This window comes from Condylura cristata, unplaced genomic scaffold (genome assembly GCF_000260355.1).
Source record: "Condylura cristata isolate star-nosed mole 26May11 unplaced genomic scaffold, ConCri1.0 scaffold00023, whole genome shotgun sequence".
NCBI classification, from domain to species: Eukaryota; Metazoa; Chordata; class Mammalia; order Eulipotyphla; family Talpidae; genus Condylura; species Condylura cristata.
The window spans coordinates 5,198,218-5,225,870 of NW_004567124.1; the positions used below are offsets into that span (position 1 = coordinate 5,198,218).

At 36.2% G+C, this 27,653-nt stretch overlaps 1 protein-coding gene across 1 annotated transcript in view; it reads right to left on the reverse strand.

Moving 5' to 3' along the window:
• Window positions 1–3,858: 3,858 nt before the first annotated feature.
• The window catches only part of LOC101630606 (IQ domain-containing protein H-like), a 65,461-nt gene continuing 41,666 nt past the window's right edge, over window positions 3,859–27,653 (reverse strand). Inside the window, exon 6 of the mRNA XM_004687646.1 lies at window positions 3,859–3,983. Coding sequence (XP_004687703.1) covers window positions 3,975–3,983 — 9 coding nt within the window. The 3' untranslated portion in view covers window positions 3,859–3,974. The remainder of the gene's footprint in view (window positions 3,984–27,653) is intronic.

Consider the following 27,653-nt stretch of genomic DNA (forward strand, 5'->3'; position numbering starts at 1 on the left):
CCTAAAAGCCTAGACATATTTGTGTTACCTGTAGATCTGCTCTCTATAAAACTGTGGAACTTGAGAACTCGAACATGGTGAGAATCAAAACAGGTGCCCCGGCCTGTTCCCATTATGCACATTAGCACATGGCCTTCGCACAGCCTGTTAAACAGCTGAATTTGAAACAATAATGGTGCAGGCCAAACACTAGCCTGAAGGCCTGTCTGTCTTGGGATTTGGCCATTTACATTGATTTTTTTCTTACCCACATTTTTCATGAAACACAAATATTTGCCATGGCAACTGGGGTGTCACATGACCTGCTGCTACATAAACAGCCTGGAAATATCTTAAGGGGAAATAGTCCACCAATGCTGAAAATACAGTGTCAACAGCTTGAAGATCTGGGCATAAAAAGATGAAGGTCTGGGAAGAACAGGTAACAGTTTGCTAGGTAGATACAGGAGGATTAATTTTTTCTCTGTCCCTCTCCAATTTCTCTCCTTTTTTTCAAAATGTGAGCAGCTGTAAACATGACCACATAGTGTAAGCCCAGAAAAAGACACTGCCAGCTGTCTCCTTTCTGTGGTGGAAAGTTTCAATTATCACAAGGCTGTCTGTGGCTCATAAACATGAGAAAGCAAATGACAAAGTCCAGCACCTTTAAACCAGGAGAAGCTCCCAAAGGGTGAATTATATTGAACTGCGAGGTCCTAATTTTAGAGAATACAGAATTCCTTCCCGTATCTCATTAGGTATCCTTGCCAAACTGGAGAGCTTGCTTTTTTATCTTATGCTTAAAAACAAATGAAAGAGAGTAATGCCCCACACTAACATACCAAATACCACAGCAATAGGGACTGGATCCGAAACCACTGGACTCTAAAGCAACTAACTGTATGGGTTGACCCAGTCATTTCATTAATCTTGAAATAATGAGACATGAAGGAGTTTTTTAGATCTCACTTACAATGTTGTGGTAGAGCTTACTTGTCTAACAACCCCACTTTAAGCAAAAGTATCCCAGCAGCAGCTAAAACAGTATTTATTCCTATGTGAAAGATACAACGATAATATTACCAAAAACCACACTGAGAATAGTCAAATAAGAATTTTGTTGATTAGTTATAGGAATACCTTTGATCTTCTCTTTGGAGAGAACTTTTTCACTTCTTGGATCAGCTGTGATTTCTGAGGTAAGACGAAAGGAGCTGTGGATAGAAGTGATGAGTGTTATCTGGTTGTGTCATTGGGTGGAAGCTATTGGGTTGAACAGCTTGAAAGTCAAGTGGTTCTGTCACATATTGATTCTTCACTATCCGTTTTTTTCTGTACCAATTTAATGAAACATTTGTGATCATCCAATAAATAAATAAATAAATAAATAAAAAACTTAAGACGACAACAGGTCCATCAGAACATAAGATCAGCTCACCTAATGCAGACTGCCTAGATGAAAAGGCAGATTCTAAAAGCAGGCAATTTAGAGACTAACATTTGTCTTTTAAGATATTTCACAATATTTTTCTTTAAATAGCTATAGTCTGAATTTATTTAAAATGTAAATTGATATAATACATATCGTGAAACCACTTCATTGTATAGTCATGAAAAAAGATAATTCTAAAGAATGTAAATGACTTGAGATAGATAATATCAGTGAAAAACAGACCATATTATTTTTGAAATTCATTAAATCCTTAAGCAACAACTTATGGAGGACAAATCTGACACTGGGGTGGGGGTAAGAAAGGCCAGTAGGCCTACCTGTTAGCCAATACTTAGGAAAGAAATCACATCTCTCCTTGTTTCCTGTTAGCAAACTCAACAGCCCACGTCTGACATTCTTAGGGAGGGAAGTTCCTTACACTACCCTTTCCAAGAAAGAAAACAAAATACTATTTAAAAATAGATAACTGAGTCAAAGAAGTGTGTTTTTTCCCCCTAAACTTACCTTATTAGTTCATCCCTTTTCTGTCAATTCCATAACAACAATCTTAAAAAAGGTCAACAAATATGGATCAAATGCAGCAAACCTCAGTATACAATTTAGAATCCCACCTTAAGTTCTCAGTATACTTATATTACTTCAAGTGGTTGCAAGGAACATCTTAAACCATCTCTGAAAAAGTAGCAGGAGTTCCAGAGTCTTATCACTAAAGCATGTATAACAAAATGGATTGGCATGCTGCATCTGACCTACCCAGAAGGCCACCATTTTATTTTCCTTGCCCTCTAGGGAGCCTTCCTGACTTTGAGACTGCCTGTCTCCCTTTCCTCCCTCGCCCCCACCCCAAGCCAGGGCAGGTGGCAGTAGTCTAAGAAGACTCCATTTAAAACCTATTGCAAGTTTTTGTTTTGACTTCTGTGCTCTTCTGGGCCATTGCCCACTTGGCCTGCGCCCTCACACTGCTGAAGGCCAGTCCACACTGTGGGCCCAGGCTGCTTTGAATCACACATTCATCCATAAAGCCTGATATTTCTCTTATCTGCAGGCCTGGCACATTTTTTGTTTAACTTCTAGGTGTCTGAAGACAAGTGAGACTTAAGATAAATTTCCACACTGAAACAAGTAGTAGCTGAGAAGTTTTCAAGTGGTCATAGTTTTAAAATAATTTTAGTAAAATTTCAAAGAAATTTGGTAGGCTGAAGATCTAAACATGTAGATTCACATGGATAATCCTATTAATGATGCCTCTGAATATTTTTAGTTTTTCTTAGTTACTGCAGAAATTCTGTCACTAAATTACAACTTTGTATAGCCTTGGATTTATGGTACACATGCATTTGAAGAATATGTCTGCATCTTCAACAAAACTGTATCCTACGGCACTAATTTGCTATTCAGTTTCCTGGAAAAATCTGTATGATAAATTTTGCCAGGGTAAATGTTAGGGAGGAGAAAAGTTAGCCTTTCTGGGCCAACTTGTATGTTTCTGTGGTAGTTACTAATAACAAATCAGTGAAGTAGTTATCCCCTTTTTCTTCTTTGCTAATTTTAGAACCCAGTCATTTCACGTTAATAATATGCCCAGAGGGCTTTCCCTGGTGGTGCAATGGGTTAAACCACCACATATGAAGCTCTCCAAAGCCACTGCAGCAAGAGTTCGATCCCTGCACAAGGAGCTGACCCACATGGCATGGCAGACCTCTCCTGGCCCACTCCTGCTCCCCTCAGCAGTGTATTTCAGTCCCCTATGGCCTGTACCCCAGTTCTGTAAGCATAAATAAAATAAATCTTTAAAAAAAATGTCCAGCACCTCAGGTTGCCAACTTTAACAGAAAACAAAAATAAAAAGGAAAGACAAATATGCACCAAATATTAAGTCTATTTAATATCCAAGGAAAGAATACCATTTTCACGAATTGATTGACCAAGCATAATTGATCATTTTTGGTATAATCCCATCCTAATCCTAACCCTTTCCCTGTCCCTGGGCATTCACTTCCCCAGTTTTGTAGCTAACAGTGGCCATGTGACCACTGAGCTGTAAGGGGTAGTCCATTCAAGGGCTTCTGGGAAGACTGGTACTTCTCGTTTTCCCTCTTCCTGCCTAGAATGTAACATTAAGATCCAGCTCTGCAGCAGTCACCTTAGAGCCATGAAGATGAAATCAAACTTGCTAAAGAAGGTGAAGCTGAAAGAGAGCCATCATGCTCCCTAAAAGCTTCGCCGGTCCTAGACTATCTACTTCCTGATTTCTTATGTTGAAACACATTAACCACATTGCTCAAGTTAAATTCAGAATCATTACAACTGTCAATTTGTCCTGTTAATGAAGATAAAAGTTGAATACTAGAAGACTAAATTTTGATGGGAGGCAATTTGTGTATCCCCAACAAACTTAGTGTATAGTTGAGACTTGACATACCAGTAGTTGGAGTCCTATGTGATTCATGAAAATTATGCAGAAGAGCTGCTCTCGGCATAATGGGTGGGTTTTGAAAGGTAATCTTTGCTGTTGGTGGAATCAATCCTTGTTCTAGCAGACTTAAAAGCCCTAAAAAGGAAGGTTAGAAGAATGTGAATTTAACTCCAAACTTATCCACAATGTCTGAGCTCTATGAATTTCACAAGTGCAACTTACTCTATTTATTCTCTTATTTGTGAGAGAACATATACTATTAATTCTTTGCCCGAAAAAACAGCTACAGCACATGTTTATTTGAGCCTCATATTCTAACTCAAGAAAAAAAATGGCATTTCAAATAGTCACATTATGAAATAATTTGTACCGAGATAGTACATTTTCATTTTAAGTTAGAAATATAATTTCAAGACAAACTAAAATTTATTTATACTTATGATATTTTCAATTTCAATTATTGATCATATTCTTTTAAAAATTCAGAGAATCAGTTGTGGAATCTTAATAACGAAAACCTTTTGTTCTTCAAGAAAGAAAATCATTGTGCTTGAAATCACTCTCTTGTTGTTATAATAAATCATATTTTGTAGAATAAAGTTATTTTTGGATATTTCTTCTATCACAAGAATATATGAATGACCTAATGGGTTGTTTTAGTGCAACTAGACAACATGGTTAATTAGTGCAAGCATTTTACAACTCCTAGAACTCATTCTGTTTCAGTATGGTATGATAAGATTTTGCCAATGCTTTTATAGGGACAGGAGATACTGTCTTAAAAAATTTAAACAAATGACTAAGTCAATGAATAATTGAACAAACTCTACTGGCTGGGCCAAAATCTTTCACTAAGATAGGTCTATTGTATTGAAACTAAAACCCCAGGAACTTAGGGAGTGCTTGACATAAACTTCTGATAGTGCTTTAGTTTCTTGTTGCTCTCATACAATAGAAGGAAAAGTAAAGAATTCTGGGTATACAAACTATGTGCCAAGATGGATTAACTTTAAGGAGCTGGCAAACATTATAACAGGGACAAATATAATTTCCATTTACCTTCTGACCTCTAGTGAGTATATTATGTTGTTATTAAGGAGGTTAGTCTAGTGTTCTAGGAATTTAGAAGAATAACCACTGAGGGATTACAGAGCTGACAAGGACTTCACTTGTAAAACAATGATTCCAAAAAGAAATCTTTAGTGTACTTGCCACAGAAACATTTGGTGGGAGAATTTCTCATTAAAAATGGAGACCCCTGGTCTTGTCTGATTTTCTGAGGTCAGGACCTGGGAACCTCCTTTGTTCAGGCCTGCAGGAGATGCTTATACAAAGTTCAGGAACCACTAGAATGGGAGCCGTCCAATTACCTCTAAATAAGCATTCCAGGCCAATCGTTGTTATCTTTGATTTACAAACTACTGATCCAGACTGTAACTCTTCAAGCCTCTTTATGAATTAATACTTCAGGTTTGATTTTTATAGTTACAGCTTTAAACCACTTTAAAATATTGACTAATTCTTTGAGCTCACAAATATTTTCCACCAATAAATATCAAGATCCATTTCAAAGAATTACACATATTTTGCACTTGTGAGAAATAGAGCTCCTTCTAACTCAGTATATTTCCATAATATAAGGGAAGAAAAAATTTCTTCTACCCTTCTAGGTTCTTTGGCTGGTCTAAAAATTAGTTAGAATTACCATTGATTAAATGAAAGTAGTATTTGAGCAGGTCAAAAGTAATATTTTTACAACTCTATAAAGATTAAGGTTGATTTATAAAAAACTGCTGGTAATGCAAATAACTCATTTTTAGATATCAAAACAATTTTTTTTCCTCACAGAAAAGCCAATTTGTATCTATTTACTGATTTATTTCAATATTCCTGATTTACAGATATATATTCTTTGGATTTTTCTTTGAAACAGTGAAACAGTTGTGACTTTTTTTTTTAACAGTTGTGACATCTTATAGACCTCCTTTAATTGGTGGGTTAAATAAGTAAAATATTTTGACATGTTCATTTTATATTTGTATGAGTGTTAAAAGTGTTATGAGTGTATAAGTGTTATGTTTTGCCTGTTTTTGAAATTACTCCTTAATACATTGTGTATTAAATCTCCATAACAATTATTTTCTTGTTGAATTAATTAGGAATTAGAAGTTTATTCATTCTGTCATTCCTTCAACCAATATCTTTTAATTGCCTATGTGGTGGGAACTATGCTTGGTGTGCTGGGGATAAGACAGATATCAGGGTCCCTCTAGAAGTGGTGAGAAGATAATAAATTAATTCACAAATAAATTATAATTACAAATTGTGATCATCTGTGAAGGAAAAACAGATGCTTGAGAAGTGAGTTAAAGCCATTGTGAAAGCCTGATGTATTTGTCCTGATAAACAGAGAAGTGCAGAGTGAGATGACAATGGAGGTATGGTCCAGGCCTTGTTTGTAAAGTTTAAAGTCTATTATATAATCAGAGTACAACTCCAAGGTCACAATAGGGTGTGAACTGAAATTCAGTTCATGTACTATAAGACATATTCATAACCACTTAAAAGAATAGAATTGAAAGTTTTGGAGTGTTTTGAGAACTAGAAGGAGGAGAAGAAAAAGCACCTTAGTATGGTATAACTCCAGTAGGAAAGACAACATAAAAGATAACAGATATCCCAGAAGGGGGAAAGAAATGGGGAATAGAGAGCTTAAGAAATAGTAGAGGAAAAATTTCCCAAATGTGGGGAAAGAACTAAATATGTAAGTATATGGCTCTAATAAAACATCTAGTCATCTGTGTGCATTAGTCATCTAAGTGCATTGACTCCTAACCAAGACACATAGTAGTAAAACTCCCAAGAGTTCAAGACAAAAAGGAATGTTGAAGGTGACCAAATATATAATATACATACTATAGTATATATATAACTTATAAAGGTGCTCACATCATACTTTCATTAGATTTTCAGCAGATACTTTACAAGCCAGGAGAAAATGGGATAATATATTCAAAATACTCTGAAATTAAAAATTGCCAGCCAAGAATACTGTATTCTGCAAGACTCTTATTCAGATAAGAAGTATATGAAGAAAAAAAATAAATGCTTTCCAAGACAAACAATAGGACTTTGCCAACATTAGAGCTCCCCTACGAGAAATGTTGAAAGGAGGTCTCCTATAAAAATCAACAAGCATGAAAACAACAAAAAAATTGAACAAGGAAATAAATAGAATCAGAAATAAAAAACAAAATGGCAGTAGTAAGTCCTCATATGTCAATGGTAAATGGACTTAACTCACAGTTACAAGGCATAGAGTGGCTAGATGGATTAGAAAACAAAGCACAACTTTCTGATATCTCTAGGATACCCATCTGAGCTCAAAAGATAAACACAGATTTAAAGTAAATGGTTTGAAAACCATCCTACAAGCAAATGGTACCCTGAAAAAAGGCTGGGTCAACTACACATATATAAAATAAGTATGCTATAAATGGAGACAAGAAATATGGACAAAGATTATCCAATGATTTATGGATCATGATGATGAATAAATAATACATTCATCAATGTATGTCTAAAACAACTATTAAAAACCTTAAAATAGAGATTGACAGCAGCATAATAGTAGTAGGGATCTTCAATAGCCCACTTACATTATGGATAGATCAACCAGTCAGAAAGTAAATAAGGAAACAACAGCTTTAAGCAAGGCATTATATCAGATGGATTTAATAGACATTTATAGGGGATTGCACTCTAAAATAGCTGGCAACACATTCTTCTCAATTATCCATGGGACATTCTCAAGCAAAAACTACATGTTGAGTCACAAAGTAAATGTTAATAAATCAATGAAGCGTGAATTCATTTTAAGTATCTTCTCTGACAACAATGGTATCAATCTAGAAATCAACCACAAAAATAAAGTAGGACAGACCTCCAACCTGTGGAAACCAAACATGTTACTGGTCAGAGAATTTTTAAAATACCTGGAGACAAACAAAAATGAAAACATGAGCTAGTAGAACCTATGGGACACAGCAAAAGTAGTACTAGGAGGAACATATATAGCAACATAGCTACATAAGATGAAATAAGAAAAACCTCAAATAATTTTCCACCTTAAAGAACTAGAAAAAGAAGAACAAGTGAAACAAAAGCCAACAGAAGGAAAGTAATAGTAAAAATTGGAGAAGGAATAAATATAAATTTAGAAATGAATGAATGAGACCAAAAAATCATGGCTCTTTGAAAGATTAAAAAAAAAACAAAAACAAACAAACAAACAAACAAAAAAACACCTCCAGGTTAGGCTCACTAAGAAATAAAGGGAGAAAATTCAAGTAAATAGAATCAGAAACATCTTGGAAATAGGATCATAAGAAACTAGTATGAGCTTCTTTATGCTAATAAATTGGACAACCAAGAAGAAAGGGATAAATTTTTAGATGCATACAACCTGCAAAGATTCTTGATTCATCAAGAAGAAATAGAAAACCTGAGGCTCTCCCTGGTGGTGCAGCGGGTTAAAGCACAGCATTAAGAAGCTAAAGCCACTTCCGCATGAGTTCGATCCCCGCCTGCTCCGGAGGTGACCACATGGCGTGGCAGACCTCTCCTGACCCGCCCGCTGCTCCCCTCAGCAGTGTGCTTCCTCGATCTGCCTGTTCTGCTCCCAACTCTGTCTCTGGTGAAGCCTCTCACTGCACCTGAGCCTCTGACCTGTACCCCAGTTCTGTATGTACAAATAAATAAATCTTTAAAAAAAAAAAATGAATTGAAGACTTGAATGTGAGACCTGAAACCATAATTTACATAGACGAAAACAGGCAAAACACTCTGTGATATCAGATAAGATAATGTCTTTGGGAACTGACTCCAATGGCAAGGGAAACAAAAGCAAAAATATACAAATGGAACTAAATATTAAACCAAAAGATATATCTGCATTTCTAAAAGAAACTATTGTTAAAATGAAAAGACACCCTACTGAATGAAGAAAAACATTTGCAAATCATCTCTCTGACAATGAGCTAATATACAAGATATACAAAAAATTCATACAACTCAACAAAAAGAAAACAAACCAATCAAAATGTGGCAGAAGATCTGATCAGATACTTCTCCAAAGAAGACAGATGGCCACATGCATATGAAAAATGCTCATCACTTATCATGAGGAATTTTAAATCAAAACCACAATGAGAGAGTACTTCACATCTGTGAGAATGACCCATATTAAAAAAAGACCAGAAACAGTAAGTGTTGGTGAGAGTATGGAGAAAAATGAACCTGCTTACACTGTTGATGGGAATGTAGACTAGCCTAATACCTATGGAAAAGAGTATGGAAGTTTCAAAAAAAAATGAAAATAGATCTACCATATGATCCAGAAAATCCAATCTTATGTATTTACCTCAGAACACAAAAATATATGCACACCTATTTTCATTGCAGCACTATTTACAATAGTCAAATTATGGAAATGCGAAAGGACAGATGAGCAAAGTAAGATGTGGTACATAATCACAGTGGAAAACTACTCAGCTTAAAAAAAAAAAAAGATGAAACCTTACCATTTGCAGCAGCATAGTTTGAACTAAAGGGAATTAATTAACTGAAATGTCAGAAGGAAAAAGACAAATACTGGATCAGTACATAGAAATAAAAAGAAATAAAAAGACAACAGAGGAACAGACAAAACTCAAACAAAAACCAAAGCCCTAGAAATATGATTGTAGAAGTGAGGCTACTAGAGGAGATTGGTGAAGGTAGCGGTGAGGAGAAAAGGGGAGAGGGGATCCAGTGGATTAAGGTAGAGGATTATGGGTGATTTGGTGGTGAACATGGTGTGGTAACATACATTTGAAGAGGTGTGAAACTATTCCCCTGAACAATACATGATGTTATAAACCAATGTTCCTTTGATAAAATTAATTTTATCAAATAGCAAGGAATAGAAAATTTGCTGAAGTTATTTAATATTCCCAGGGAGTAAATATTTTGTAAACTAACTGAAAACATACGTCATACAGATTCCTGAACAATATTGGCTCATAAGTCGGAAAGTAATAGTTATACTGGGCTCTTTTGTGTTTGCTGTTTCTCTACCACCAGCTCAGCAGACAGAGGATACCCAAGTTGCAGGGTATAGACCTTGAGTCTCCAGGTGCCAGAAGAACCCTTGAGAACAAACTTTAAAATACCTCAGGTAAGAGAGAGAAAGTGAGACAGGGATAATTAAAGACTATCACAATTGGCTATTTTTGAGATCCAAAAGGGGATCCTACTTACACACTCTTTAACACTGTGGTCAGTTAGATGAAGTAGCAGGGAGACATAAAAGAGTTACTCTTTGGACATTCAATCCTTATTCATTCACTTTTTCATTTATTTAGTCATTCCATTAACATATGTAGTATCTACAAAATGTTAGATGGGGTTGTACACTCTGGGGATGTAGAAATAAAGGTGATGTAATCTTGTCTTTTAGTTTTTAAAAACTAGAAGTGCTTGATTTCTCAAAGACTGGAATTTAGATAAAGATAAGCATGGCTTAAATGCTAATGACATGAGTTCTGACTTCATTTTTTTGCATAATGGCATATTGAAATAAAAGTGTAAATGCTGCTAGAAATAGCATCAAACAATATCTTCTTAGATGCTTCAAAAATTCTAATGTCATGTAAGCACAATAATAGTTTTAATATATATCACCAACCTCTAAGTCAATATGAAATCCATAGAATGATGGAAAGTAATGCTACTGGTTGTCTAGTCCAACCTTCTATTTTTCAGATGTGAGACTTCAGGCAGAGTGAGGATTTGACTTGTCTGAGTTCACCAAGAGAATTGCTGGCTGAGCCAGAATTCAAAGTCAGTTTCCCAATCGCATTTCAGTACTCTATTACGTACATATCTAAACACACAAAATAGTTATTGAATCACTAACCTTTATTGGCATCCACTCGTAGGACAGGTATGGGGCTGAAATAGGATTTTATGCGACGATAAGTTGGCGGAACTGTGAGGTTAGATATGGTGGACCCTTTTATTAACTTCTGAACCTTCACCTAGATTAGCAAAAAAGTTGTTTTCAGCAGACATTTTTGCCTTCACAATGAACACAGTTTCCTTCTTGTAAACAATAAATAAGATTATGAATAGTTTCATTAAGTTTTAATAAAGTAGCAATATCGGTTCCAATTTTATTGCTCATGAGTACCCTGTGCTATTGTCTACTGTCAGGAGTTGGTGTAATTTAAAATAGTTAATTAAATCCAATTAACATGTTGTGATTTCCACTATGCCGAATCCATATAGTAGTTCATAAAGGAACTATTAAGATTTTGTTCAATTTTAATGACTACAATATAAAAGTGCTAAATCTTGACAGAGGAGGTTTTGAATACAGCAAAGTTTTGTACAGGCACATTTCCCAGGAAGTAAATGTTATTTTTGAGGGTAAAAAGAAAAACTGAGGCAACTTAAAGATAAATAAACCAGTCAGTATTAACAGGTTAAAGATGAACTCTGAATAGACTCTTGCAGACTCCAGAAATGGTTAAAGATATGTCTAGATCAGTTACAGTAGATGATTACTTTCCCTAAAGTCATAAAATACTTTTATTATAGTTGTGAAATATGAATTGTTTCTATTAAATGGTTTCAGATTTTAAAGATTATATGTATTGCACATAAATCACATTTAATTGTGTAGCCCAAGTACACTATTTTTACCTTTATTATATGAGGTTATGAATTACCTGGACCCTCTCAGCAGGGAAGATGCAACTGTTTGGTATTTATAGACTGATTTAAATTCTCAAGTCATTTTCCAAACATTAATTAATTTGCATAACTTCCAAGGGAACTAGGTAATGTTTTGCTATTTAACTAATAAAGAAGCAAGACAGAAAGGTTAGCGGATTTATTTCATGTCACACAGGAAACTCAGTCTACCCAGATTATTCAATTTTAAGATTAATCTGATTTTACATTAGTAAAATTTGTCACTGGACTTAGTTGTACCACACTGTATTGCTTATCAAGGTCATGGTAACCTTAAAGAAAAAGAAAGGGAAAGTTTCATCAAGACTGGGAGGAGAAAGTCACTTTGCAAAACAAATAGCTAAGAAAAGTCTGTGTGAACACAGCTGCCAGAATCCCTACTACCAAGATATGGTGCAGCTACAATCTCACCAACACGATTCCTTTGATGATATTTAGTGGAGTCAGTTTAACATGACTTTAAATAGGATTTTTAACAAGAAAGAGTAACTACAAGCGCAATTTGTTTTCTTCCAGATGAATGGGAGGAGGGAAAGGAAGTGTGCCTGGACTTGTCTTAACGGGAACATCTATAGCATGCACATGGTATTTTCTGAAACCTGGGTCTCATGGATCACCCAGGTCTCTTTCCCTCATCCTCAGCTCTGCTTGCCACACTTAACTTTCCGCCATCAGTGCCTTCAAGGATCTCCTCCTAGACAGGGAGCTTGAGTTAATCACCCACTATACTGTGCTCCAGAGAGGGCACACACGAAGCAGAAGACATCCATTATCAAAAATGGTAGATTCTTTTGCAGCGTGATTGATATCAGGGTCAGTGAGGCAAAAGTAAATTGGAGGAAGGAAGGAAGAAAGATTCAACTTAAATAAAATTGTCAAACACTGTGAATGTGTAAAATATAGGTTTGGCAGTGTCTCAGCACAGAGCATAATTTATCTGGATTTTCTGAAAGCCACTGACAAAGTACACCTGACAACCAGCTCTTGAAAGCCCAAGTAGTAGGATCGAACAGGAAAAACAATGTAAAGCATGACACAAAGGAGAGGCCAGAGGCAGATGATGTCAGGATTCTGTTAGGCAGTCAACAGTTCATAAAGTTGGTTTCTTAAATTCTTTAAATTGCATCAACCCCAACAATGAAAAAGTCAGATCCAAGTGCTATGCTAAAAAGACAGTGTGTGTGTGTGTGTGTGTGTGTGTGCGCACGCGCAAGGGACATGAAACATCAACCGGCTCTGGGACATGAAACATCAACCGGCTCTGGTGCCCTATTCCCGTGGAAAGGCAGGCTAACCATTTCTGCACTTGGAGGGAAGAGTATAACCCTCAGCATTTACTGAGCATTTACTATATAACACTAACTTTAATACAATAAGCATTAAATTTCATGAGCAATGGAAAAGCTAAAGGCTATGGAATGCAGAAGAGGGAGTAATTAACTCTGCCTGCTGGTATCTCAGAAGGTTTTGCAATGACTCTCAACCCTTGCTGTATATTAGAGTCACTCAGGGAGCTTTTTAAAAATGCCGCTGCCTGGGCTCTGGCCCTGGGCAATTAAACCAGAACAACTGAGCTGGAGCCTGGGCCTCAGTATTTTTATAAAACTCTCTAGGTGATTGTGATGTGCAGCCGAGGTTGAGATGTACTGCAGTAAGTGATATTTAAATTGCATCTTAAAGGAAGCATTGGATTAAGTCACATAGAGAAGAGGATGCAATTATAGGTAGAAAGAAGGGCGGCAGCAAAGCAAAATAGTTCCCAAATGCAGGAAGATTTCTTCAAAGGTAAGGAGCTCTATGTGGCTGGAGTATGGGCTGTGGATTGGAAGAGTAGGGTGAGGATGCATTGGAGAGGCAGGTTATGGTTAATGTGAATTAAAGAAGCTTTCTGGATATGTTACTTGCCTAAAAGAAGTCAAATAACATCTGCTTCTGATTTCTCCTTTATGTCATGCTTTATATTTTATGCTGGAAATATGTTTAATAAAAGAAACATATTATAAATAAAACAATATCCTTGCTATCTGATACTTCATTGTTATTTCCAGAACTATTGCTTTATGCCTAAACCATCTATAAAGCTCAATTTTTTTTCAAAATTAAAAAAGGAAAAGCTTAAAAAAGAAAACAGCAATCATATTCCTGTCAGCCAGAATTAATCATTGTAAATATATTGATATATTTGCTTTCAGTGTTTTCAAATGGAAAAACCATTCTGTTTTATTATTCTGGTAAAAATGATATGTACTCATTATAAAGATTACAAATAAACAGAAAAACACATAGGTGAAAGTTTAAGAAACCATGCCAAGTATCACTAGTTCATTATTATCCTGACATCTAAGGAATGACTGATATTATGTCATTTCATAAAAATAAGATTTATGTTATATTATTAAACCTAATTTGACATGAATTTAATAGGAGGGTAAAGGGAATTAAGCTCAAAAAATTATTAAACCTAAAATAAATAGTTCTTTACCACAAGATTCTTGTGACTTAAAAAAGATTGTCCTGCAAGGGATGGTAAATTTTTTCTGAAAGGGCCAGATAGTAAATATTTTAGGCTATTCAAGTCTATTATAGCTGGTAAGTGGTAAAAACAGTATGTAAACAAACAAATGGGTAAAGCTGTGTTCCAAAGAAAGTTTATTTACAAAAGCATGCAGTTAGCCCTTGGGCAGTAGTTTGTGGGACCCTGCTGCATAGTTAAATAAATGATTATGAAAAACATTTAGTATTTTTTTAAGCATGTTTTTCTTTTGGATAACATAACCCAGCTTCAAAAGCCTAGAACATTATAAATTTCTTGCTATTCCCATCTCCTGTCTCTTACTTCCTAATTTTAAAATTATATTATTTTTACATTGTCCAGATTTACAATATTCACATTCCATTTTGAAACAATAATTGCTATGATTGTTTAGTATATGTAAACAGATCCAAAGTATATCAACAGTCCTTTTATCATGGCTTCTCTGTACATAAGTTCTTTATTTTCATTAATTTCTTAATTGGCTGTTTTGGATATCAAGTATAACTTACTTCTCTCAGCCTTTATACTTGATTTAGACTAGGATCATCCTCTCTTCTAATGTTGTGGACTGCACCATTGTCTTCTACAATGAATATTGTGAAATCTGATGCCAGTCAGATTTTTTGCCCCTTTAGGTGATTTTTCTTTCTGCTTGTATTTCTGAAACAGTCTTTATCTTGAAATTTGGTGTTTAACTAGGAAATACCTCTGTTAAATTTTCTAAATCAAATTTTCCTAGAATTCAGTGTTTTCTTTCTATCTGCGATATAGTTCTTTCTTTACACTATAGTGGGAAATTTTCTTGCATCATATCACTGAATACATCTTCTCTTTCCATTGCTGGGTTCTCTGTTTAGGGATATCGGGTATCCTTAAATCTAAATGTTGGTTCATCTTTATATTTCATCTTATGGTAGCTACTCATTTTCTCTTGGCTTCTTTTAGAAAGGAACACCTTGAGTTTTAGCTGAAACATGGCTATCCAGTGAAAGAATACATTTCCCAGCACCCCCCAATGGCTAAATGTGGACATGTGACCAAATTCAGGCCAGTAAGAGGTGAGTAGAAGTGGAACATGTAACCACTGGGTCATTTTCTTAAGAGAGATTGCCCTGAATGATGTTTATGCTGGTGGGCTGAGACATGGGTATGGAGCAGAGTCAGATCATAAGAATGGCAATATCCTAGGACCACAGGAATGAAAAGATGGAGTATCAAGATAGAAGGAAACACATCTTAGATGACTTCATGGAGCAAAGCTGCCTGCCGGCCTTGGACTTCTCCCCAGTAGACTGTTTTGTGAGTGGAAAATAATTTGTTTAAGGTATTATATTTTGGGTCTCTTTGTTATAACAGCTTAGCCTGTAACAAACTAATATATATATCTCTATTACAGTCTAATCAATTTCTTTTATCTTTTCCTCTGAATTCCTCTGTGCTTACAGTCTTCCTCCATGTCAGTATTTCAGTATTCAGCAGTATTTATTCTATTTATAGTTTCATAAAGTATTTTGGTATTCAGTTTTTTCTTTATGTCTGCAACCTCCTTTTTTTAGTCCATCCTATGTTATCAATCTCATGTTTGAGCACTAGCTTCACCAAATTTATATTTCTATAAAGCTATATTATAACATGGAGAAACTTTGAGAAAACTCCTTATACTACTTGTGTTATTTTTTCCTAGTTTAGACTTTCTCTTTTGCTCCATAATTTCCCCCTTCCTCTCCCTCTCTCTTTAGTTAACTGTAGGCAAAATACTAAACATGTATAATGAATCTCTATAGTGACCATGTTATTATTTTGTTTTCTCTTGTACGTTCTTGGGCAGCTCTGTCCAACTATTCTTCCTACCCTGGTCTATCTCTTGCCCATTATTCAGTACTAGGTTCTTTTCTCTCCCATGAGAATTGGGTATTCTGGGTTTTCTGTATCTTTCTGTCACTGATGGATTGGGGTGGGGGACAAGCCTCCATTTTAGGATGCATGCAGTGTTTGTTAAACTCGGTAAACTCTCCTGTCCTGAGACTGGTGAACACCTTGTATAAGGGTAAGGGTCAGGCTGTCTCTCCCCCCAAGGGCTTTGAAACACTGCAGTGGAGTCCTAAAGACTTCATTTCTCTCACACACATTTATTTACTTTCAATTATATTTGTTTCTTCCAAGTCTCCCTGCTAGAAGAGGAAAAAAGATGCTTGTTTGGTTGTCTTCCTTCCATACTTTGTAGTTCTTTTGAGAATTCCAATATTTTGGTAATATATTGAAGTGTTTCTGAGGGTTTTGAGGAGTTAGATGTAGAGCTAAATTGCAACCCTCTACTCCAGAATCTTCTGCTCCATGAACTTTTTAAAAAACTTGTGTGCATCCTGCATGACCATATTCAGAAAACTTGACCTAATATTGCCCCACATATTATGGATTGAGAAAGTAAAGATCAGGAAAGGAAAATCCTAGAATATGAATCTAATGAAAATGTAGGTCACTGATCCATGGACCTTGAACCTTTATAGCTAAACACAGCCAGGCTATACCTAAACATACCAGCTCTACCTACATATCCTTATACTAAAACCTTCTGTATCCCCTTTCTGATTCCTTTCCAAGTTTGAGTTAATATAGTTACAATTAGTCTTTTTTTCTCTCAGACTAAGGTTTATCAATATTCCTTAGAATTGGAAGGAAAACCCTTCTCCACCCCAAGAGGCACTAGAATATAAAAGCAAACATTTCGACTTGGAGCACTGGATTTTAGTCCTAGTCCTATCTTTAATTAGCTATGTGCCTGGGCTAATTCATTTAACTTCTCTAAGTTTCAGTTTTGTCCTCTGTAAAATAGGGATATTATTACTTATAGGGAAGCTGAATGTTATATATATATATAAAAAATCTGTTACTAAAGGCATTTTGTTATTCTAAACTTAGATAATTCAAGACAGCCAAAGCATGGCAGGTGTAGTAAAAGACTATTGGTTGACCTTTAATGTGCAGATGTCAGAAATTATGTTTTCCAACCTTCTTTGTAGCTTCCTATGTCTTCATGACAAAGTTTCTGGCCAGTGGTATAAAAACCATAGTGACTTTGCCTTATTGGCATACAGATGTGATGATACGAGCATGGCAGCCATCTTGGATCAGAAGATTGAAAATTCTCTGTTCAGGAGGACAGATTAGTAAGACACAAAATGTGTAGGTACCTGACATTGTAGAATTGCCTTTTCAGTCACAAAGAGCATGATAGCAGAACAGTGTGCAGAAGAAAGGGTAGTAAACTTGAAGATCAACATATATTATCAAATCTGAAGAACATAAAGGAAAAATATTTTGAAAAGATTACATCTTCAGTGATTGTATACATTATAATTGAAATCCCAGAAGAGTGAGAGAAATATGGAAAAAGATATTTAAAGAAATAATGACCAAGTGTTCTCCAATTTTATGCAAAATAAAAATTCCCTAGAAGCTCAGTGAATCCCAAACAGGATAAAGTCAAAGAAAACACTCATGATAACAGCATAAACAAATCTTTGAAGGGTAAAGACAATGAAAAAATACTGAAAACAATCATACAAAAAAGGACCCATTATGTCCAGAAGATCAGTGGTCTAAATGATGGCTGACTTCTCAGAAAAATGGACCTTTATAAGAAAAAACTTGGTGATCCAAAATTCTATATAAATTCTTTTTTAATAAAAGAAGATAATGTATTGCTAATAGATATGAGTTACCAGAAATGTTTGAAGGAAATTCATTAGACTGAGAGAAAATAATGCAAGATGAAAACTCAGATGTTTATGATAAACACAAAAACTACATATTTTTCTCAAAGACCACTCATGGCTTAGTGCAAAAAATTTATAACTTATTACATAGTTTATAGTATATATAAATTATAGACAACTGTATCATAGAGGTTGTAGAAATAAATGGAATTCTATAGTATTAAATTTCTTACATTTCATGTGAACTGGTGCATTAACTCAATGAAGTTTTAGTAAGTTAAGGATGCACATTGTAATCCATAGAACAACCATTAAAACTAATAAAAATGTATAGTTTAAAATGGAATATTAAAATCATTTAAAAATCTCATGTAATACTACATCAGGCAGGAAAAAGGGGACAAAATAAATGGGACAAATAAGAAAACAAAAGGAAAAAAGGTGTTATCTTAAATCAAACCATGCCAATAATAAACTTTAATGGAAGTGAGCTAAACACTTTAATTAAAAAACAGAGATTAATTAACGGGTCAATTAGGCAAGAAACCTAGCAATCATAAACTTTTAGCAACATTAACATGAAAAATAAATTACCAGAACTAAAGGAAGAAATAGACAAACATTCCATCAGAGTTGATTTAAAAACCCATCTCAAAGTAATTTATAGAATAATAGATTTTAAAAATTAGCAAGGATATAGATCTGAACAGCACCATCAGCCACCTTCACCTAATTGATATTTATAGAACACTGCAACCAACAACAACTTTCTTTTCAAATAACACATGTATCATTCACCAAAATATACCCTAAGTCATAATCAGTTTAAAAAGATTTAAATCTTACAGAACATGTTCTATGACCCCAGTAGAATTAAATTAGAATTCAGTAACAAGAAAAATTTCAAAAACACAACTATTTGGAAATGACAGCAAACTTCTGAATAACCCATGAGTTACAGAAATAAAACCATCACAGGAATTTGAATTGGATTATTTAAACAGAATGATAATGAAAATGACTAGAAAGAAGAACATAAAGAATATGCCCCCCACCAGAGTGATGAAGAAAAACAGAAACTATAAGTTACCAGTATCAGAAATGAAAGAAAACATTTAACTATATTTCAAGTAAATGTTAAAAAATAATATGGTAGTAATTTGGCCCTCCCTGGTGGCGCAGCAGGTTAAAGTATAGCACTAAGAAGCTAAAGCCACTTCAGCATGAGTTTGATCCCGGCCTGCCCCGGAGGTGACCACATGGCGCAGCAGACATCTCCTGACCCGCCCCCCCCCCTCCTCAGCAGTGTACCTCTACGATTTGCCTGTTCTGCTCCCCACTCTGTCTGTGGTGAATCCTCTCACTGCCCCTGCATCGTTGGTCTGTACCCCAGTTCTATATGCAGAAATAAATAAATCTTTAAAAAAATATAATAAGGTAATAATTTGATCACATATTTTTTTGCCAATAAATTCACCAACTTAGATGAAAAGAAAAAAATACCTACAAAGGCCACAAAAGAAACAGAAAATCTGAAAGCACTGTATCTTTTCAATAGTATGGCCAAGGGGAAAAGTGGAATTATGCATAGATCATAAATTTATGGCATTAGAAATAAGAAAGGAAATATGCTTATGAAAAGAAAGGCAAATGTAAAACCTATAGCGTATCGTTGTGTTGAAACATATATTTAAAAATAAGGATTTGAAAACTGTAAGCTAGAAATACTCCAGCATTTCCTACTTTTATGAACCCACAAAACTCGCCTTTTGTTGATGTATCTGTTAACATCCCAAGGAACAGAAATTCTTTAGAATACATTTTGGGAGGGAAAAAAAAATCTGATCTAAGGATTAATACATAGCTAACCATTACATTGTTATAATGTGTTAATATTAGACCATTCTGTAAAGTTAAAAGATAAGTGATAATTTGGGATTACATAAAACTCTTTTCAAAAGAGCTGAACACAGTGGGCTCAGAATTTTTTTGATGGGTTCAAGCAGACAAGTAGTAAACTATTTCTTCTTGTATTTTTTTCTCTATATATTTATTTGTGGCATTCCAATTGACATTTAAGAATTCCAGAAAAGTAGTCATTAGGGAATCCTGGTACTGATCAATATACCCACACCATTACGTCCAGACAGGAAGGGAAAAACCAAGTTGCTTACGCTTGTGATTTTTGAACACTGGTGAGTATCATACCACACTCTCACTCAAACATCACCCCAAGACATGGAAAAAGGAAGAGCAACTGGAGTAAGGAGAATTTCCTGTAAAAACTTAGCATTATGTATTTCAAACTGTTGCTTGGACAGAATCTACTGTCTTAACCTTTACTGGGGACACACAAGAGAAATGAGTTTAAATGGTACTTTCAGTTACAATCTCAGAAAGGCTTTGTGAATGAGCTTATTGTTTATTATAATTATTTTTGCTATTGCTATTTATTCCCTTATTATAGAACAGCATGCCAGTCTCTAGGCATTTTTGCTTAAATACTGGCTAGGGTCACAAGTGAAATGAAGTCTGGTCCTCATTTACCTCATACCAGCAGTTGGGTTGGCATGCAGCAGCAGAACTGCTGGGGCTCTTTTTATTTAATTTGGCATCCCTTCCTGAGCAGTATTGAGACTTTTACTTCAATGGCTCCGCTGGGCTTTGCCATAATTTCTATGTTGTATCAGTAAAGTCTACAGAAGGGATGCCTGAGCAACCTGAAAGAAGCCTTGAGCACTGAGAGTTCAAATATTTTTGCTTAACTTCATGAAGGAATTAACACCATAAATAAATGAGACCATTTAAAAAAATACACTCTTCGCTTAGTAAAAAAAATGGATGTGTAAGCAACATTACATCCTGTTACCTGCATAGGTGTGCGTAAGAGTCTCTCTCCCTTTTGTAGGATTTCCCTTGGAATAGTTTTTCTAGACTGCATCAGACTAGCAAAAGAAAATATAGGTTGCAATTCTGTGTGTACTATACGTGAATTAAATGACTTGATCAAGTATCAGAACCTTCTATGATCCTGAGTTTCTTATCTGTAATGTCTGAGTGATCTCTCTGTTATGCCGAGTATTAAAAGTGAGAACACATATAATAGGTACTCAACAAATGTGTACATAGAATATAAACTCATTATCATCTGTGAATTTTATCTCCACAATCAGAGGAAAAAAAGTTTCACCTGATCGTCTTTTTGCTTTACATGTCTTATGTTGGTAGTCATAAATGGGAAAGGAAAGGAACAATAGAAAATAGATTTTGTTCAGAGTTATTAATTGCCATTACTGGAAGAGATCTTAGAGATGATTTGATCCAGTGCCTTAATTTTACAAATGGTCCAAGGCCTGAGTCCTCCTTACCCCCCTGACTCTTATTATATTCCAAGTTATATTTCATACTAAGGTCAACACCAAAAACCCCATTGTTTTCCTTAAGGATTTATTTTATTTATTTATGCACACAAGAACTGGGATGTAGGCCAGAGGTGCTGGGGATGAGAGGATTCACCAGAGACAGAGTTGGGAACAGAACAGGTGGGCTGACTGAAATACACTGCTGAGGGGGGCAGGGGGTGAGACAGAAGAGGTCTGCTTACCCCCTTGCACCACCAGGAAGGCCCCCAAAACTCCCATTTGTTTTATTCCACTAATCTGCATTAATTTTTCTACCTATAGAAGCCATTATAATTATTGGAATTATATGACATGTTTTAATGAATAGTAGGAATGAGTAGTAGGAAATATTAAACTTCATTAACCTTTAGGAAAACAATAAAACCTGTGTCCATATATTTTTCATGATAATGAACATTGGCAGGTTGAAAAATTAATATTCCACTTACACCAAATAAAATCCATAAGAATTTGATTGAAATTACAGTAGACATAAAGATTAGTTTGGACCTTTTTATAGGTTTTGGCAGATTATTCGTATCTCTGATAAGAATTTCTTGGAAGGGAACATCTTTCCTATTAAACATAGGGCATGTTTATATTAACTGAGTCTAAATATTTCAAAAGAAAATCATTACTGCTTACTATACATCTTTTCTCTAGGGGAAACAGAATGCATTCTTAGTCTTTATTGTACTTTTTATTATTGTACATGTCAATTTATCTTTTTTAAAGATTTGCTTATTTATGCTTATAGAACTGTGACACAGGCCAGAGGTTAAAGAAGTAGTGAGAGGCATCACCAGAGAAAGAGTGGGGCGCAGAACAGACAGATCAACAAAGTACACTGCTGAGGGGAGAAGTGGGCAGGTCAGGAGAGGTCTGCTGCGCCATGTGCGTCACCTCCCTGGCCAGGGATCAAACTTGTAGTGAAGCAGTTGTGGCAAGCTTCGTGGTGCTGCGCTTTAACCCCTTGTGCCACCAGGGAGGACCCTGTTTTTATTTTTTAAAATGATTTAGTTTTATTTATTTAGGCACACAAGAACTGGGGTGTAAGCCAGTGGTGTGGAGGGTGGGTGAGAGGATTCATCAGAGACAGAGTAGGGAACAGAAGTGGCAGATTTACTGAAATACACTGTTCAGGGATGCAGTGGGCAAGATAGGCGAGGTTTTATTGTGCCATCTGTCGGTTAATATTCTGGCCGGTGATGGAAAGCAGGCTGCAGCAGTGATAGCAGCATGTTAATTAAATATACTAGTATTGATCGATATTGTCATGTATTTCAACGTGTGGTAAGCTTTATTCCCTTCCAAAAATCAAGATTTGTTTTAATTATTTTATTTTTTTTAAAGATTTATTTATTTCTGCATACAGAACTGGGGTACAGGCCAGAGGCTCAGGGGCGGTGAGAAGCTTCACCAGAGACAGAGTGGGGAGCAGAACAGGCAGATCTACGAAGTACACTGCTGAGGGGAGCAGCAGGCGGGTCAGGAGAGGTCTGCCCTGCCTTGTCGCCTCTGGGGCAGGCGGGATCTAACTCATGCGGAAGTGGCCTTAGCTTCTTAGTGCTGTGCTTTAACCCGCTGCGCCACCAGGGAGGGCCCTTGTTTTAATTATTTTATATCTCACAAAAATGGGAAAAACATTTAACAAATTTTTATTAAGATGTTTAATTATGCATCTGATGTGGAAATTTCCTTAATAGTCTTTTAAGATTGATTAAAATCTTAAAGCAACAAAAAAGTTTGGGAAAAAATAACATCCTTATCAGTTTTCTTTTTCAGAAATGTCATTTTATTCAAGTGCTTAACATTGCTCTGTAAACTCAAGGTATAGCATGTAAAAGCTTTAAAAGCATACAATGATCTTCTAGGAAAATTAATTCTACCTGAAGATACCTGAAAAGGCATTTTTATGGCCAAAAATAATAGTGTTCTACAAATGTAGTCAAATGAGATACATGGTATTTCATTATATAAATAAACTTGACTTAGCTTAATTCAATTCAATTCACTTAATTCAATTACTGAGATCAATTAATGAGTTGTTACTCAAAATAATTAATCTCATGCACACAATCAACAGTACATTTATATTGGATTCTGACCAGTCTGGGAACTATCCTTGATATGCTCTGGAAAAGGTTTACAGTCTAGCTAGGGGACATTTCCATCTTAAAAGTACTAGCTTTAGAGAGTGATAACAAATGTTCTTAAAACACAGCAAACAGTTGTGTGAGGTGAGGGAAGTGTTAAGCTAATTATAGCAATCATTTCACATTATATACTGTGTGTCAAATTGTATTATACATTTTAGACTTATACAATATTACATGTCCATTATTTCTCAATAAACTGGAGGGAGTGGGGGTGCCACCTTCTCTTCTTGCTCTAATCCTTGAGTTAATGTAGCCTCCTACTAAGCACTTTGATATTTTACTTCTATTCCCAGACCAAAGCAGAGAAATTTCTTCATCAAATTCCTTGATCATCAAGGAAGCACTTTTTGGTTGGATCCCTTTGGGATCCTCAAAGTCACTTGGAAGTTGTCTTGAATAGTGATTAAGAATGTTAACTTGGAAGTCAGACAGGATGAGTTTGAATTATGACCCTTTGTTCTCTAATTGTGTTACTTAACCAATGTTGCCTCAGTTTCATCAAATATAAAATGGAAGACTTAACTGATAAGATTACTGTGATGATTACCTGAAATAATACATCACCCAAGAAATTCCTCAGTAATACTTTTCCTCTCTCTTCTCTCCCTCTCCTGATGCATCTAGTTTCCTCTAGTCAAGACTTCTTTCCTCCTCTGGGAGTACAACTACTTAGATAAGAAGTAGAGAGTAGTGACAAGAGAAGGACACCCTCCCCCCCTCCCCCGCCCCGTTCCCAACACTTGAGTATTAATCTGGAAAAGTAAGTACACAGTGAGTGTGATTGGTGCCATGTAGAAGTTGATTTAAAGGTTGCAGGCCGCAAATAGGCATATAGTCTAATTAGTGTTGTCAGAGAAACTAGATTTCAGCTGAAGGAAAGTGGTCTTGTGTAGGAGGAATTAAGAAGGAAGACAGTGTCATATCAGATAGACCTGGGCTTGAAGTAGGTGCTACCATTTACTAATTTTATGATTTAATTTCTCTCAGTTGCTATTTCTTTTTCAGTAAAATGGGGTAACATCACTCATTTCACTGGGATGAGTGTGGCCCTGGTTAGAAAAAGCTCAATATCATGAAACATAATCCACATAAACAACTTTAAGCAGATAGCAATATTATCATAAAAAGTTGAATCAGGCCCTCCCTGGTGGTGCAGCGGGTTAAAGCACTGCACTAAGTAAGAAGCTAAAGCCACTTCCGCATGAGTTCGATCTCCGCCTGCCCTGGAGGTGACCATATGGCGTGGCAGACCTCTCCTGACCCGCCCTCTGCTCCCCTCAGCAGTGTACTTCGTCGATCTGCCTGTTCTGCTCCCTACTCTATCTCTGGTGAACCCTCTCACCCTCCGCATCTCTGGCCTGTACCTCAGTTCTGTATGAATAAATAAAATCTTAAAAAAAAAAAGTTGAATCAAAACATCGACATTTCTCTGTGTCCACAGAACACTCACATCAGGGGCGGTATTCGTGTTTCTTTTGGCAGGAGAAGCTTCACAAATGGATGCATCAGACTATAAATATGTGATGTTGCTCACCATGAAGATGGTCCAACTAATTACCCATCGTCAGTTTCCCTGTTCACTAAGCAGTCTTCTAATTGGACTTTCTATGTGGCTTTCCAACATGGATACAATATGCTCATCAGATCAGGCTGACTTGAATATCTAGGTCTGCTCAATTGTTAATGTTCTCCATAGAATAAAGAGGCACTCCAGTTTATACATCAGTCTCCTATGAGTCTAGTTGTATCCCTCTCTCTTGTGAGAGGCGGAGGCCCAATTAACTTTGACAAAGTCAAAGCCCTAAAAAGTCTAACCCGATAAAGATGACCTTATGAAGTCTAAGGTCATCCCCTGAGTTGCACTCATGTGAGAGCACTCCAGGGACACTAAGCTGCAAGCTGCTGACTGGTAACATAGTCTAGTTCAGAGACTTTCTTTGGACTACACGGGGTTTCTTAATTTATATAAGCAAACACTTAAAACAGGAGATTTCACCAAAAATAGAATTATAAGTTTCCAGTTTCTTTGTCAAAGCCAGGGCTAGAGGGCTAGAGCTCTGGCAGCTTCCTCCTGGGGGAGGGCTGTCTGTTCAGCAGCCCAGCACTGTAGACCACACTCAGTTATTACCAGACTGATTCCAGTAGACTCAATTTCGTAATTTTTGTTCTAAATAAAATCACTTTGGACATTTTCTTTGGGTTTTAACTTCTTGCCGTGTGACGGGGAAAGTCAGGAAGAAAAAAAGCCTATCCCATGAATACCATTTTCTTTCTCTCTCCCAATTGGCTTAAACAGATATGTTTGAAAAAACACCCAGATTTCTGAAATCTCCTGGATAAGGTAGTCTCCTGGCATTTGTTTGTATGAGCAGATGGGATCACTGGTGGTTGTTGGGAAGTTGAGATTGGGGGAAGGGGCTGGTAACTGTCAATGAGGCAGGGGGTATTGTGGGGGAAGGAAAGCAAGGAGAGAAGGCAGAATGTGTTAATCCCTCCTATTTCCTACCCTTTGCTCTTGCTTACATACTCTTCTTGCACCGTAAGTCATGCTTGTTGAGATGTGGAAACTAAGGATAGAGGTACAGTAGACTCCTATGTGGCAGTGGTATATTCAGCATGAATACAGAAAGTAAGAGTGTTTAAGAGGATATCTCAGTCACCCACTAGATCTGCCAATTCAGAGTGCCCATTCATAGGAAGGACAAAGAGTTGTCTATAAGTGGTCAGGACAGGTGTTGCCTCAAGGCAGTTTCAGTGAACATCTAACAAGTTCAAGAGATCATGCCATTCAGGAAAACTTTATAGCCAAAGGAAAAGGAAATAAAGTTTAATAACCAGTGAGGGCATCAAGAGAGAGAGCTCATTCAGGGAATTCTACAGCTGCCCTTCAGTTAGAGTATCTAAAGAAGTCAACTCATTTCAGAAACAGCTTGCCTTAAACTCTTCCTTTTAAGCTGTGGACTGAGATGACACAATCAGATTTCAGTGACTCATTCAAGGCCATCCATCAATTTGCCCCTATACTTCCAGCCACATCTTTCACTTTTTCCCTTCATAAAAACTCAAGAGGATCATGTAAAGCTCTAAGCCATCCTCCATTAATGCCATTATTCTTCACCCCTGCTTTTGCTTGTTTTGCTTCCAGTGCTTAAGGCATATGCTGCTTCTCCTTTCAGCCATGTCCATCGGTTCCTCTAAGGCCTAAGATTTGCCTCTATCCACCGGTTAAACCGATCACAACTTTATCTCCACAAGTCACCAAAAAGGCATTAATCTAGGAGCCACACGGTCAGGACAATGGCCCAAAGGATGACTGAACAAGCCAATTTGTCTTCTGGGGAAATCCCAGTCTTTAAGGGTAAGAGTGATGTGCCTCTGTAGACTTGACTTACTATAGTAGCAGCAGACACAGGTGAGCGCCCTCTGACTCTTGTCTTGGTCTATAGTTCTTTCTAATAAAGCGTGCGTGTGCTTGGCTCCTTTCAGAGCCCTTAGCTGCTGATCACACACAGATTCATTCAGGTTATCACTGAAGCTAGAGATAGAAACCAAAGGACTAGATAAATTGGGGCATACTGGGGGTATTTGGGGGCATATTGTTCCAGCTTTATAGCCTAATGAGTGAATCTCCAAATAAATGTCTCCTGGGCTTACATTACACTTTCCAATTCAGAAATTGGGCTTTTTTCTTCTTTTTTAAAATGGAAGGTGAACCACTTGAGTCTATGGGTACTTACTTCTGGTCTACCAAAGAGATTTTTAAAGGCTAGGAATGTATTCTCTAATTCAAGTACAGTTTAAGGTACAATGGGTTAGAATATTGAAGAACACAGCAATAGTATTTATTCATCTCAAGTACCTCTCAGTAGATAATTAACCTGGGTTAAGAAGAAAACAACTCTATTAGACCCATTTCTCTTGTGGCTAATGCTATGGTGCTCTTTACTGTTGTATTTTTCCTTTGCTTCATTTTGAACAGAACACTTACTACAATATTGCCAGCATTACCACTTTTGTAGCTGTTTCATTTTCCTTCTTGCAATAGAAAAGCAACACTTGATTTTCTGAAAGCATGAAGTTTCAAATTTTTTTTTTTACTCAAGAAGATGTAATTCTTATGGAAATCTGAAGTGTCCGTTTAGATATTTCCACATTTTTGGCAGGTTTCCTGCATCGACTACTTTGAGGGGATCCTT